The sequence below is a fragment of the Oratosquilla oratoria genome, chromosome 8 (assembly GCF_046742065.1).
Source record: "Oratosquilla oratoria isolate Oo_2021 chromosome 8, ASM4674206v1, whole genome shotgun sequence".
Lineage (NCBI taxonomy): Eukaryota > Metazoa > Arthropoda > Malacostraca > Stomatopoda > Squillidae > Oratosquilla > Oratosquilla oratoria.
In genome coordinates, this window is record NC_134784.1 from 20,344,326 (window position 1) to 20,358,133 (window position 13,808).

At 44.6% G+C, this 13,808-nt stretch overlaps 1 protein-coding gene across 3 annotated transcripts in view; it reads right to left on the reverse strand.

The window, feature by feature from the left end:
- Positions 1-13,808, reverse strand: part of BHD (folliculin) — a 56,652-nt gene that overhangs the window by 17,767 nt on the left and 25,077 nt on the right. Inside the window, exons 2-4 of one of the 3 annotated variants that reach the window (XM_076188996.1) lie at positions 2,599-3,060; positions 1,758-1,920; positions 533-652 (exon numbers count right to left, since the gene is read on the reverse strand). In XM_076188996.1, the coding sequence (XP_076045111.1) occupies positions 533-652; positions 1,758-1,907 (270 nt within the window). In that variant the 5' untranslated portion in view covers positions 1,908-1,920; positions 2,599-3,060. Of the gene's footprint in view, positions 1-532; positions 653-1,757; positions 1,921-2,598; positions 3,061-13,808 lie in introns of those variants that run through there. The other 2 variants (XM_076188995.1, XM_076188997.1) reach the window with 2 other exon arrangements.

Sequence of the window (13,808 nt, forward strand, 5' to 3'; positions counted from 1 at the left end):
GTAAATAGTAAATAATAACTTGGACAAAATGTAGTGCCACATTTGTAAATAACAATCACAAAGAACCCACAGCCGGAATAAAAGGAAACTTTTATATTTCGGCTAACAGCTAGCCTTCTTCAGGAAAGTACTTTCCTGAAAAGGGCTATAGCTATTAGTCGAAAATAGAAGTTATACTTTCTTATAAGTTTCCTTTTATTCCGACTGTGGGTTCTTCGTGATTAGTAAATAATATATTGACATATAACTAATCATAAATGAAAATCAAGCAAATATTAATAAACAGACAAATAATAAAAAAAAAAAATCAAGCAAATATTAATAAACAGACAAATAATAACAAACAAATATACAAATAATATAAAATAAATGGCAGGGATTACAGCATCTTAGGTGTTTATCCAAATAAATCTTAAACCTTTGAACTGAACTACATTGTACTTACTCTGTCTGGAAACAGACAGAATGAGTATGTAAGTCAAGCTGAGTAGTAAAAGGGTTAAAAGAATAAACATCAATGTTCAAGGCTTACCTTATTATGTGGAATAGAACGACACGCTAAACACGTATCACTCCCAGTCATTGACAGTTCTGGGGACGTCACAGGAGGTTGCATGAATCCGTACGTCCACAAGTTCTTCTTCTGGTGAATCTGGAGTTCGTACGATAGAAACTTAAGAATTTTCCATTGGTAGACCTAAGTAATGCTCTCTCTATCTCTCTCTCTCTCTTTTTTTTTTTTGGCTATCTCCTTTATAACAGGAAGGAAGCCTCTTGTTACATAGACTCCAGTACTCAATCATCAAGGTTTGTACACTAAATTTCGTATCATATTTCTTCTATGGACAACTGCATAATCAACTGGAGTGCCTATAGAGCTGGAGTATATCTACATGGGAACCTACCTTCGATATAGCAACTTGTCATTTTGAAGCAAAAAATAAATAAACACATTTACATGTACATGGCGATGAGCTACAGTGATGGGCAAAATGCAGGGATGACCCGTCATCCAGGAGGAACCAAGATGAGAGGGATGGAGGGAGGAGTGGTGAATGGAGTGGAATGGGAGGGGATGAAATGGGAGGGACTGGAATTATGTCTTTTCACTTTGGCTACCTCACCTGTAAGGGGGAAAAAGCCCTTGGTATATGTATGTATCTATGTACATGTACATGTACATGAATGGGGTGGTGAGGGAGGGAAATGCAAGAGCACTAAGTAGAGGTTTGGAAATAGTGGGTGACAGTTGAAATCAAGTACCTGGCGTCTGGTGAGAAAAGGTGAGAAGTGAGAAGAGGAGGACGTGGGAAGTGAATTAGTTGTTGTTGTTGTCATTCCCTAAACTGTCTGTCCGAGCAGTCCCGTCTCCCCAAGGAATGCCACAGCCGAAACTGGGTTTTCCCACAAATCCTTTATAGAGTGTATGTTGTGTTGTTTGCATGCATGATTGTGTATAATGCAGTCTTCCATTATGTGTTGTATGGTATGGGGTGAATGACAATGCTATTAGTTTACTCTGATAAGAAACTGGATCAATCAATGATGGAGTTTGGAAGGATGTGCGACAGGCTCAATTCATCTAGATTCAGCAGGGTTATCAAATTAATTCATAATTCTCTAAGGAGTGGTGATTTTTCCTAGTTAAATATAATTGTCTGGTATTAAACACAATGAAATGATTGATAGGAATACCCAAACATGCGACCTGGCCTTTCAACATCCACAATGAAAATAACAAAACAATAAAGACTTACTGAACTTTTCCCCTGTTCTCTGCATGATTCTTCTTTATCCGCAGTTGGATTTTCTTGAAGGGTAGGCAAGTCACGAAAAGCTTGTGTACAAAACACTACACTTGGTCCATGCAGCTCACAAAAATGGCACAGAGACACAATAGCATTCATTCTTCACTGACATCTGAAATGTTATCAACATTACCCAAAGAAAGCATACAAGAACTTGCAAGTCTGTCTGTTTTACAACAAAGAAGAAAGAAAATCAGAAGGACATTACTGTTCCTTGGTGGGCTTGGCCTTACCAGCTGAGAGAACCCATAAACAAATTAAGGACAATTTATATATTCACACAATGGTACAAGTTGATATATGGCTCATGTGTTTCTAGTGATAAATGTTTCTTGTTTTAAATCAGTTATAAAATAAATATATTATGCCGCCTTGTACAATCTCAGTATATGCTTAATAAAGATATAAAATATTTAATCTAAGGGTTCCTTGAGACATGAAATTTATCTAAATTATTTACCAAGAATAAAAAGGACAAGAAATTGCGATGATCATGACACAAAAACATGTGAAACTCATTTCCATTGTGGTCCTCTTAAAAAACAAAGATTCTAGATACATATTATCATATAAACAATTAACAAGAAGTAGTATAATTATAACTAAGAATAGAACGTTAGGTCTTGTACTTAAAATAATAATACAATCGGTGACATAACTCATTATGTAAAGAAAGAAAAAGCTTATGTATATGGCTTGGATTAGAACATGTTAATCATAACAAGTTCTTACAAATTATAATAATTATAATCTTTGTTTTTGACTTAGTGTAATTCATGATGATGCTTACCTGTACTCCTTGCCGTTGTTGTCTTCTTTCACTCGTGTTGCCTATCTGACTTTCTCTTCCAGTATAGACAGTCTTAAACTTGTAATGTTGCAGAGTTTACATTAGATAACCATGTCTGGGTGGTAAAACACCCCCGTGACGCCGTCATACAGCTGTGAGTCACGTTTGGATTCCGAATTTAAATCCACGATCAGCTGATTGTATTGTAAATAAAGGGAGTTCAAAGAAAGCTTTCTTTATAGGGGTAACTTTAATATTAGCGTAAAAGATTTAGTGTCGACTAAAGTCGAGCTATATCTGGGGTTTCTTCGTTCTGGAGCGGTTTGGACGGCGGCGAGGAATTCCCGATGGAGGTCGTCTGTGTCATTTGAGATGATATAGAACTGGTAATGGGGGTTCAGTTGTCTTTCCCTGTGTTGCAGCGTCAGAGCCCTTATCTTACTGCCTATTATAGCTATTGGCCTGCGAAATGATTAAACAGATTAAAAAAATGTATTTAGTGTCAGTAATGTGCACAGACATTGCAAGGGGCAGGTGCTTAGGGCTGGAAATTGGGCACTTCACCAGTGGCGGCGCCAGGGGGGGGCTTGAGCCCCCCCCCAAAAAAAAGTGGCCAGCCCCCCCAACTGAAATGAGCAAATTTAAAATTTAAAACATTCATTGAAATAATTTTATTAAGTGGAATTTTTAATTGCCAGGGCTAAAGATTTGTCAGCCATCAGTGCTAGCCCAACCATTAACCCCCTCCCCTTCTGAAATGAGGATAATATATGTGTATTATCATATTACTATTAGCCCCCCAAAATTTGCTCAGCCCCCCCTTAGCCTCCCCAACTAAAAATTCCTGGCGCCGGCGCTGCTGACTTCACTCTTTTGTATTATTCGTATTTGGCAACTCTCCGGTAGGATGCAACACCATTTTCCACATTATAGTTTCTGCATGGTAAGAAAATGGAAAAAGCCTGCGATAAATAATTTTTCCTTCTTTTTTATATATATTTTAGTGAAGGGCACTTTTGGGGCACAGGGCAAAGGGGCAGGTGCTCGGGCACCCTCCCCACCTCTGCACGGGCCTGTTTTGTGCCACTATTGCAGAAAGAATAAGGGAAAATATTTCATATTCTGTTGATTCTAACGCAAAATTCGTATATTATAGTAATATATTCAGGGCTCATTTGACCCTTTTTATTATAATTATTTTGTCAGCCTAGTGGGTGGCATGTCCAGACTACGCACCCCCCCCCCCCAGATGAGGGCCCTGTCCAGCATTGAGGTGGAGGAGAAGTCCATATCTAAAGTCGTGACGATAATATAGTGGTCACTTGTAAGCTGGGAGTTCACCATCCATTGGGTACGCTGAGCCATGCTTTTAGAGGGCAGATTGAGATCCAGTCACCGTCCCAAGACTGAGTGGAGTCTTTGGCGTTCGGTAGAGTGACCTCAGGTATCTCCCCAAGCAGCATTGCTGGGTTTTGACCCGGTGCATTGAGTCGTTGGAGGGAACGGAAGATGGAGTGATGTGCATCAAAGGCAATGAATATGGGCACATAGCCAGCCAGGGGGGAACATCTCCCCAGGTGGTAGTTCACCCACTTGAGGACGATATATGTTGTAAAGGAGGAGGGTGCCTCCAGCAAAAGAGCTTCTGGTAGACAAGGTATCTACCTGTGTCCAGGTTCCTCACATGCATCTCATAGTGCTCTGTGCACAACTCTCTCCCTTTGTGTTAAGATTTGTCCTAATCGGCCGACGTGAAGATTTTAGTGAAAAATCACTGAGGTTTTCGGATAATTTTGAACACTGGCTCCGACAGGGCCACTATATCACCCACAGGTCAAGGGCCACGAGGACTCCTGTGGATATCACTTGGAGACCACTCAGGCCAAAGGTGCCGGCACTTGAGGCGGAAAGGCAAAAATCCAACCAGAGCTTCAAGTATCACAGAGTACTTCGAGGTACAAATGAAGAACCTGGAGACAAGGGATTGTGCGTGGGGCCCAGCAAATGACTTTCCCTCCGTGGCAAGATTGGGTTAAACCAGCCGAACTGATTTACCCCTGGGGAAGCACTCCCGACTATGGTGAAAAGGACGACGAGCGAGTGTTCGGCAACAGTGGCGGGCACAACTTGAAAGTTGCTGGAAGGCAGTCAATGTGGTGGAGTAGTCCCGACTATGCTAAGAGATAAATACCGAGTGGTCAGTCATAGTGGCGGGCACAACTTGAAAGTTGTTAGGAGACTGGCAACGTGGTGGATTAGTCCCGACTATGCTCAGTGACCGACCGATTGATCGGTCACAGTGACGGGCACATCTCAAAAGTTGCTGCGAGGTCGGCAACGTGGAGCACTCCCGACCATACTAAGTGATATGGAGTGAGTGCTCGATCACAGTGGCGGGCACAATTAGAAAGTTGCTGGGGGGTCACAAACGTGGTGGAGCACTCCTGACTATGCTAAGTGATATAGACCAAGTGCTCGTTCACAGTGGCAGGCACAACTCGATAGTTGCTGGGAGGCCGAGCAATGTAGTGGAGCACTTCCGAGCGCTTGGTCATAGTGGACGAGTGGAACAAAACTGACTCAGCCCCCTCATTTCGAGGTGAGCCACATTGGGCCAGATTTTGGCACCTTTGAGCAAGGTTGGGACATGGAGGCCCATTTAAGCCCAACTTCTCGATGTGACGGAAGATGAAGTGAAGGTAAATTTAATTTAGAAACGAGGTCGGCAATGGGAATCCGGGACCCAACATACCGAATGCTGGGATCCCAAATGCACTGTGTAGAGGGAGTGTATCACAGGCCGAGAGGCTGGGTGGCGCCCACCCCCGCCAATTCACGTGGTGCCCAGGCATTAACGTAGAACGAGGAGGAGGAGGGCAAGCAGGAGTAAGAAAAGGAGGACAAGAAGGAGTACGATGAGGAGGAGGAATAGGAAGACGAATAGTAGAAGGCCAAATGTGCGGGCACTAGAGGTGGAAAGACAAAAATCCAACCATACCCTCATATTTGACTGGGTTCATCGCATACATCCTTGGGTCCAGGTTCCTCACATGTATCTCATAGTGCTCTGTGCACAACTTTCTCCCTCTGGGGCAAGATTGGGTCTAATTGGCCGACCTGAAGAGTTCGGTGAAAAATCCCTGCGAGATTTTCTGGTAATTTCGGTCACTCGCCCTGATTGGGTCACTATATCAGCCACAGGTCGAGGACCAACAGGCCATTTGGAGACCACTCGTGCCAAAGGTGCGGCGTTCCAGCAACTTCTTAGTTGTGCCTGCCACTGACCAAACACACTGACTTCGCCACTTAGCATAGTCGGGCGTGCCCCACCGCATTGTAGGCATAACAACTATTTTAGAGTTGTACCCACCACTGTGACCGAGCACTCGATCTATATCACTTAGCATAATCGTGGCAGTTCCCCCATGGTCTCTTCTACCTACTCCTCCTCACCATAGTCGGGAGTGCTCCGCCAGATGAACGCCGTGCTAGGGTACACAGCCCAATTTAGAACCTCTATTACGATACGAGACCAAGTGACTGCAAGAAAGAGAAATCAGGTTGGGCAGTTCACCTGGTTTAATCCAATCTTACCACGGAGGGAAAGTCGTTTGCTGGGCCCCACGCACATCCCTTGTGTCCAGGTTCTTCACATGTACCTCAAAATACTCTGTGATACTTGAGGTTCTTGTTGGATTTTTGCCTTTCCGTCTCTAGTGCCCGCACCTCAGAATCTTCGTCCAGTGATGCAAACAAGTTCGTGGCACTGTTGGGTATAATGCGTAGGATTGGGCATTCTGAGTCGAGGTACTTATCCCGACAGGACCGTATTAATGGGGTAAAGGGTGTACAAACAAATATAAATATACTGATCGATCGAGCATGGTAATCGAAGAATCTTTTGAAATAGGTTATTGGAAGAATTCGTTTGTGAAAGGGATTGTGACCTAGAAAGCTCTCTACCAACAATAAAGGAAAATTGTGTGATTAGGTTAGGATACGGGTTAGGTTAGATTATTAATTGTAAAGTGATATTATAAAAAAGGTGGCTGGACGGTAAGAGGCGATCCACACGTTCGTTTCACGCCATTGAAGTGTTGAATTTATAACCCATTTTTTTTTCGCTACCTCTCTATAGTTCATGAATAAATCCAGGGTAAATGATTTGGTTATTTTTTAACAGTTTATAATTGGATAAGAATATCAAAGGAAGAAACGAATATTCTTGTATGGCGTGAAAGTTATATTTCTGGCCCCACGTCTTTGTCACATTCTTGTAAGGCGCGGAGGAGTTGTAATTCTACATCCCCTGCTTATGTCTATCATGATAGTAAATACTTATTACGTGAATGTTCATTTTATTTTGAGAACAATTAAATATGTCTGTATAGCATAACTCAGTAAATCAACTGGTTGTAATCTTGAAATTTCCTTTATTTCACCTAACCTGGATTTCGCATGCATAAAGTAAACGGCCTGAAAAGGGGGAATGGATTGAAAACGTATGTTCAATCACTAACCACACCGCCACATATATAGTGGTTGGGTGGTGGCAGCGACAACTAGGCCTACTCAAAATAACCAGACTTAACTTAGGATTTCCCAATCACATTATATATATTTGACTAATTGTCATCATCATACGTGGTGCTCTAGATTGCAATACGATTTTATGAAGGTGTACTATACATCTTGTTATTCCATTGTTATAATCGTAATGGTCATTCTGGCACTACTTATTCTCCTGCCCAACCTGGTTTCTCTTTCTTGTACAATGACTTTGTCTGGTATCGTGTTGGAGGTTCTAAATTGGGCTGTATACCCTAGCACAGGGGGTTCATCTGCAGTGGCGGATCCAGGATAAGAATTTGGGGGGGGCTAACCTGAATTCCTTCCTCTGAGTAGTCTGATGTATCAGAAGTCTGGAGTATACTTAATAAGGTTTTTCAGATTTTTCTGTATTTTAGACATATATAATAGAATAAATATTCGTTTTATATTGTTACACGCTTGTGCTAGTCAGTGACAAGGCACTGGCACGCGTATACTCTCGCATAGACAGAAATTATTGTAGGATCCGTGTGTAGTGTTAGTGCACATGGACTCATGGAAGTAATAAAAAATAGAAGTAGCTTCAAAAACAGAAATACAAACAAAAACGTGTATGAACTTCTGAACCTGTTAATAAAAGTATTTAAATTACATTAATAACACATAGCATTGTTCATGGGATCCCACACGAAAAACCGCCTCCTGTTTTTTTTTTTTTTTTGGGGGGGGGGGCGGCAAATACATTCTGGTCATTCTCCCTTCCTCCACTCTTCGGAGTTTGAGTTTCGAAGTTTCGGAGGTTTGAAGCTTCAGAGTTTCCAAGTCTTGGTATTTGATGCTTCAGTTTCGAACTTCGATTACGCAAATTGGTGATACTCTCGCAAACCACTTAGTTTCTTCAAACTGTAATTGATGTATTAGTTAATGAGCTGTTTATGTATATGTATAATTCAGCCAAATTTTACGAGTCACAAGTGATCTGTGACACTCGCCCACACAAAAAGATATTGCTCCACGCAATGTCTAACCAATTACTCCAGTAATAATTACATAGAGACACTGATATGTAATTGAATTGAAATCTAACTGCACAACTATAATATTCTATAAAAGTACAATTACTACACTTTTACGTCTTTCTCGAGCAGTCGGGACATCAGGTCAGCTCCAACATTTGAACTTCCTTTGATGTACCGGATGACCACGTTGAACTGCTGGAGGTACAATGCCCACCTCATGATTCGGGCGTTGGCGTTCTTGGAGGTCCTAAGGCTCGAAAGAGGCAAGTGATCAGTCTCTAAAATAAATTTATCTCCGTAGAGGAAATAATAATACTTTTTGATGCCCTCTACAACTGCAAGCAACTCCTTTTCCACCGTACTATAGTTCAACTCCGCTGGCTTCAGCTTCCTACTATGATAACTAACAGGAAAAATATCCCCATCCCTTTCTTGCATCAGGATAGCTCCAATGCCTTCTTGGGACGCATCGGTCCGGAGGATGAAAGGCTGGTTGAAGCCCGGTAGTTGAAGTATCGGCTCCTTGCAGAGGAGGTTCTTAAGCGTCGTAAACGCTTCCTCCTGTTCAGGCCTCCATGTCAACTTGTTAGGAGCATTCTTGTTGAGAAGCTCTGTGAGTGGCAAGGCGAGGACAGCAAAATTCGGAATGAACCTGCGGTAGTAGCCCACAAGTCCCAAGAACGATCGGACCTGTTTCTTCGTGGTCGGCCGAGATGCATTCTTGATCTTCATTATCTTGCTATCCTGGCATCCACATCGTCCTTCGCATTTAGACGGCTTGACTGTCATATTCACTGAACTAAGTCTCTTAAGTACCTTCTCCAGGATCTCCAGATGTTCCTCGAAGGTAGAAGAGTGGATGAGTATATCGTCCACAAAAGCTTCCACTCCATGGATGCCGCGCAGAACTTGACGCATGGCACGGTTAAAAACTGCTGGGGAGTTGGTAAGTCCAAAAGGTAGTACTTTGAACTGGTAAAGTCCGTTGGGTATTGCGACTGCCGTGACCTGTTTGCTTCTCTCCTCCAGCGGAATCGGGAAGAATCCTTTCGCCAAATCCATCTTTGAAAAGATTTTGGAGTTGGCGGCCTTTGCAAATATTTCCTGCTGATTGCTCATTGGCTCTGCATCCACCTGGGTTACTGCATTTACTCCGCGGTAATCTCCACAGATTCGTACACCTCCATACTTCTTGCGTACAACGACTATAGGACTGCAGTAGGGAGACGATGACTTCTCTGTGATGCCTGCAGCTTCCATGTTGTCTATCTCCTTCTTGACCGAATCCACCAGACGAATGGGTATCGGGTATGGCTTCAATCTGACGGGTACGCTGCTCGTCAGCTGTATTTCGTGGCAATCCACCTTGGCGACTCCAGGCTTATCGGAGAACACTGCTGAATGTCGCTGGAGAATAGAATTTATACGTCTCTTCTGCTCTGGACCAAGCCTCGGAGGTACTTGCACATCCTCCACCGTTTCGCCTTGAATAGCTTCACGGGTAAGGGGTGCGCAATCTGTCAATTCCTCAACCTCTGGTATAACCACGGCAGCAGAGACCATCTGCGACTGCTTAAACTGGCCTTCGACAATCTGCAGACACTCGTACTGTTCAGGTGATAGCACACGATCTCCCCTATTCAGCAAACATTCTTGACCAACTGCCGAACATGTAACTTGAGGTGTGTAATATTTCTTCAGCATATTAATGTGGAACCTCTTTTGGTCTGGTCCCACTTGCACCAAGTAGTTCAAATCATTGAGACGTTTGACTACTTCAAAAGGTCCTTGCCATTGCGACAGCAACTTGTTGTGCGCGGTGGGTAGGAGGAGGAGGCACTGGTCTCCTTCCTCGAGGATCCTCAGCTTAGTTTTCTTGTCGTAGTACGCCTTCTGAACTTCCTTAGCTTTCAGTAGCTCTTGCTTTGCTACTTCACAGGTCTCTCGTAGTCGTTCGGCCAAGTCCAGCACATATGCATAAGTTGTCTTCACTGCGGGGTCAGGCTCTTCTTCGTCCCAGAGTTCTCGCAGTACTTGCAGAGGACCACGAACTGACCTGCCGTAGACTAACTCAAATGGTGAGAACTGTAGTGAAGCTTGGGGTACTTCGCGGTTGGCGAATAGTAGAGGGGCGATAAATCGTGGCCATTCCTTAGGTTGCTCTGCTGCCATCCGCTTCAGCATCTTCTTGAGGGTGCCATTGAAACGCTCACAGAGTGGTAAGGGGTAGTCCTGAGCCCTTTTACAGCCAGTAGCCTCAGCAACTCTTCCTTGATTTCTGTAGTGAACTGGCTCCCCCGGTCGGACAACACTTGCTTAGGAATGCCCACGCGACAAAAGATTTCGAACATTGCTTCGGCGACAGTTATGGTTTCAATATTGCGAAGGGGTACTGCTTCAGACCATCTCGTCGCGAAGCCCACGCAGGTAAGGGTGTATTTGGCTCCGTCAGCTGCCCTTGGAATGATAGGTCCAACGATGTCCACAGCCACTCGCTGGAATGGCTCAGAGATCAGAGTGGTGCAGGCTTCACTCGGCCGCGATCTGTAGTCTTCTGACATACGTCACATGACCTCATCATCCTCACTATCTCTCTGCCTATCCCAGGCCAGAAAAATTGAGACTGAATTCTATCTTGAGTTTTCTGTACTCCCATGTGTCCACCTAGTGCAGCATGATGACCCAGCTTAAACACTGCCAGGCGGTACTTCTCTGGAACGACGAACTGTAGTCTCGAGTCCCCGCTTGGATACACCGTACTGCGATAAAGTCTTCCCCTTTTCTTAAGGAATCTGGTTTCCGTTCCCCGAGAAGTTCTGCAATGTCCCTCTAGAACCTTCTTACAAACCATGGCAAGTGTGGGATCGGTCGTTTGCTCGGCAACTACGTCCTCACTATTTGCAAGATCTGAAACAGATGAAAGTATCAAAGGTTTTACCTGGTTGGTTGCTCTGGCGGCTCCTCTGGTAACCGCCGCTGCACAGGTTTGGGTGGTGTCTTCGTGTGAGCCGTAGCTAAGGGGCAGATCACCCGAGTCCCGTTGATAAGACTCACGGTTACATAATTTCCAGTGTAACTGTCAGGCGTTACAAGCCTCTCCTTGACACAACACCCCGTCGATCCGTTGTCCCTTAAGACTTCCGCGGTGACACAATTTACCTTGCCAGGCTGAACCAGGAGCCATGTACCTCTGAGACTAGAACTCAATGCAGCTGATAAGTACACGTGTTGGGGAGATGACACGGAACCGGCGGTGACACACTCTTCTTGCGGAATAACCTTTGGGGAAAATTCCTCAGGTGCTCCTCCGTGGTGTACTGCTGCTGCTGCAGCGTGCTGATTCTTCTGACCCTTGTGACCCTTCCAACCACCTTGAGAGTAGGGCTGGTTCCTCACTTGCTGTGGTTGGCTGTGAGGAAAAAAAAAGATTGAGTAAATCTTTGTGGTTTCGACTGCTGTGGAGATGACTGGTAACTTATTGTGGTGTTGGGCTTGCGTGTTAGACCCTTGTGGTGTCTGAGAATGTACAGGGGGAGGCAACTTCTTGTGAAGTTGTTTCCTCGTGTGGTACCCGTAAGCTGCGAAGTGTGCGTCGGCCAGGTCAGTCATTTGCTGGAGGTCCTTTACTTTCGGTGTCTTGAATTTAGCCACCAGCTCCGTGGGACACGACTTTTCCAGCTGGGTGCGCAGCATCAAGTCGCGCAGACCCTCGACAGTCTGCGGAGTCTCGTCCTTTTCCATCCAATGGTCCAAGTAACTCTTCAATCTAGCGCAGAACTGGGCTACCGTCTCCTTATCCTGCAACATAGCTCGCTGATATTGGTCACGCGCATCCTCCAATGTCTTACCATAAGCTAGAAGTAATGCTTTCTTCATACCTTCATAATCTCGCATTGAGGAGTCAAGACGGTGGATGATGTCGAGAGGTTTCCCGTCGAAGAGGTTCATAAACTCGACCTTCTTAACATCTTCGCTCAATTTGTACATAGTCGCCACCATCTGGAACCTGTCAATAAAAGGCTCAATCGCTTGACCTACCTCATACATTGGAATGTTGAGCCGATGTGTAGAGAACTGAGTGTGAGCGACAGGGTTGACACCTGGCGAGCTGGTACCATCGGTCTGAGGTTGGGAAAGTTTGAGCTGTAGCATCTCCTTCTCCTTTTCATGTTCCAACTTTAGTTTCTCGAACTCTCGTTCCTGCGCTCTGTCGTCCCGAAGTTGCTGTTGCCGTTTTCGGACGTACTCCCGGATTTCCTCAGTATCCTTATACCCCAGGGTTTCCGCCTCACTCGTCAATTCCTGCACGGACATGGCTCTCACACTTCTGTAATCAACTTCAATGTTACAATAAAAGTTTTACTGCCAGAGTGTGAATAACGCACAAGAAGGCCCCACGATGGGCGCCATTTATGTCAGAATCTTTCACCAGCTGTGTCGATTCTTGACTGTCCATTCTGGTCATTCTCCCTTCCTCCACTCTTCGCGCTTCGGAGTTTGAGTTTCGAAGTTTCGGAGGTTTGAAGCTTCAGTTTCCAAGTCTTGGTATTTGATGCTTCAGAGTTTCGAACTTCGATTACGCAAATTGGTGATACTCTCGCAAACCACTTAGTTTCTTCAAACTGTAATTGATGTATTAGTTAATGAGCTGTTTATGTATATGTATAATTCAGCCAAATTTTTACGAGTCACAAGTGATCTGTGACAATTTCAATATTGATTTCATTGTAAACGCCGAGTAGCGCCAGGCCGTTGAGGCTATCTTGACCCATAGTATTCCTTAGGTAGGTCTTCAGTCGCTTCAGGGTTGAAAATGAACGCTCGGCCTCTACGTTCGAGACTGGGAGCGTGATCAAAACTCGGAGGAGCTTGGCCAGGTTCGGATACATTCGGGTCTGGGCGTGGGCAAGGGCATCTCCAATGGATTCGAACTTCATTGTTGTTGAATACCAGCGCTCTGCTTCCACCTTCACGAGGCTCAAGGTCTCGATGTCAGCCTCATAAACCTTTGCCGCTTCCAGTACAGCAGCAACATCTCCGTCAGCGCTGCTGAGCAGATTCTTGATCTTGAAGCCAACAGGAATAGTATCATTCCCGAACCGGGTCTGCAGCTCAGTCAATACATGGTCGAGGAATGGGACATATACACAGTGGCGGCGCCAGGGGGGGTGGGCTTGGAAAAGTGGCCAGCCCCCCCCAAACTGAAATGAGCAAATTGAAAATTTAAAACACTCATCGAAATAATTTTATTAAGTGGAATTTTTAATTGCCAGGGCTAAAAATTTGTCAGCCATCACTGCTAGCCCAACTACTAACCTCCTCCCCCACTGAAATGAGGATAATATATGTGTATTATCATATTACTATTAGCCCCACCAAAAATTTGCTCAGCCCCCCCTTAGCCTCCCCAACTAAAAATTCGTGGCGCCGCCGCTGCATATACAGATCTTCGGTAATACTCCCTCAGCTTCTGGAAGAGTAAATTCGCTCGCTGCGTTTGGCGCTTGCAAACTCGAGGTACAGGAATGGTGTCATGTGATGAACCGATCTCCTGGAGGAGCCCCTCTGCCTTCTTGAAGATGTTCTGGAAGCTGGTCAGTGCACCTTCCCGGGTCTTGTTTAGATGCGTCACCACATCAC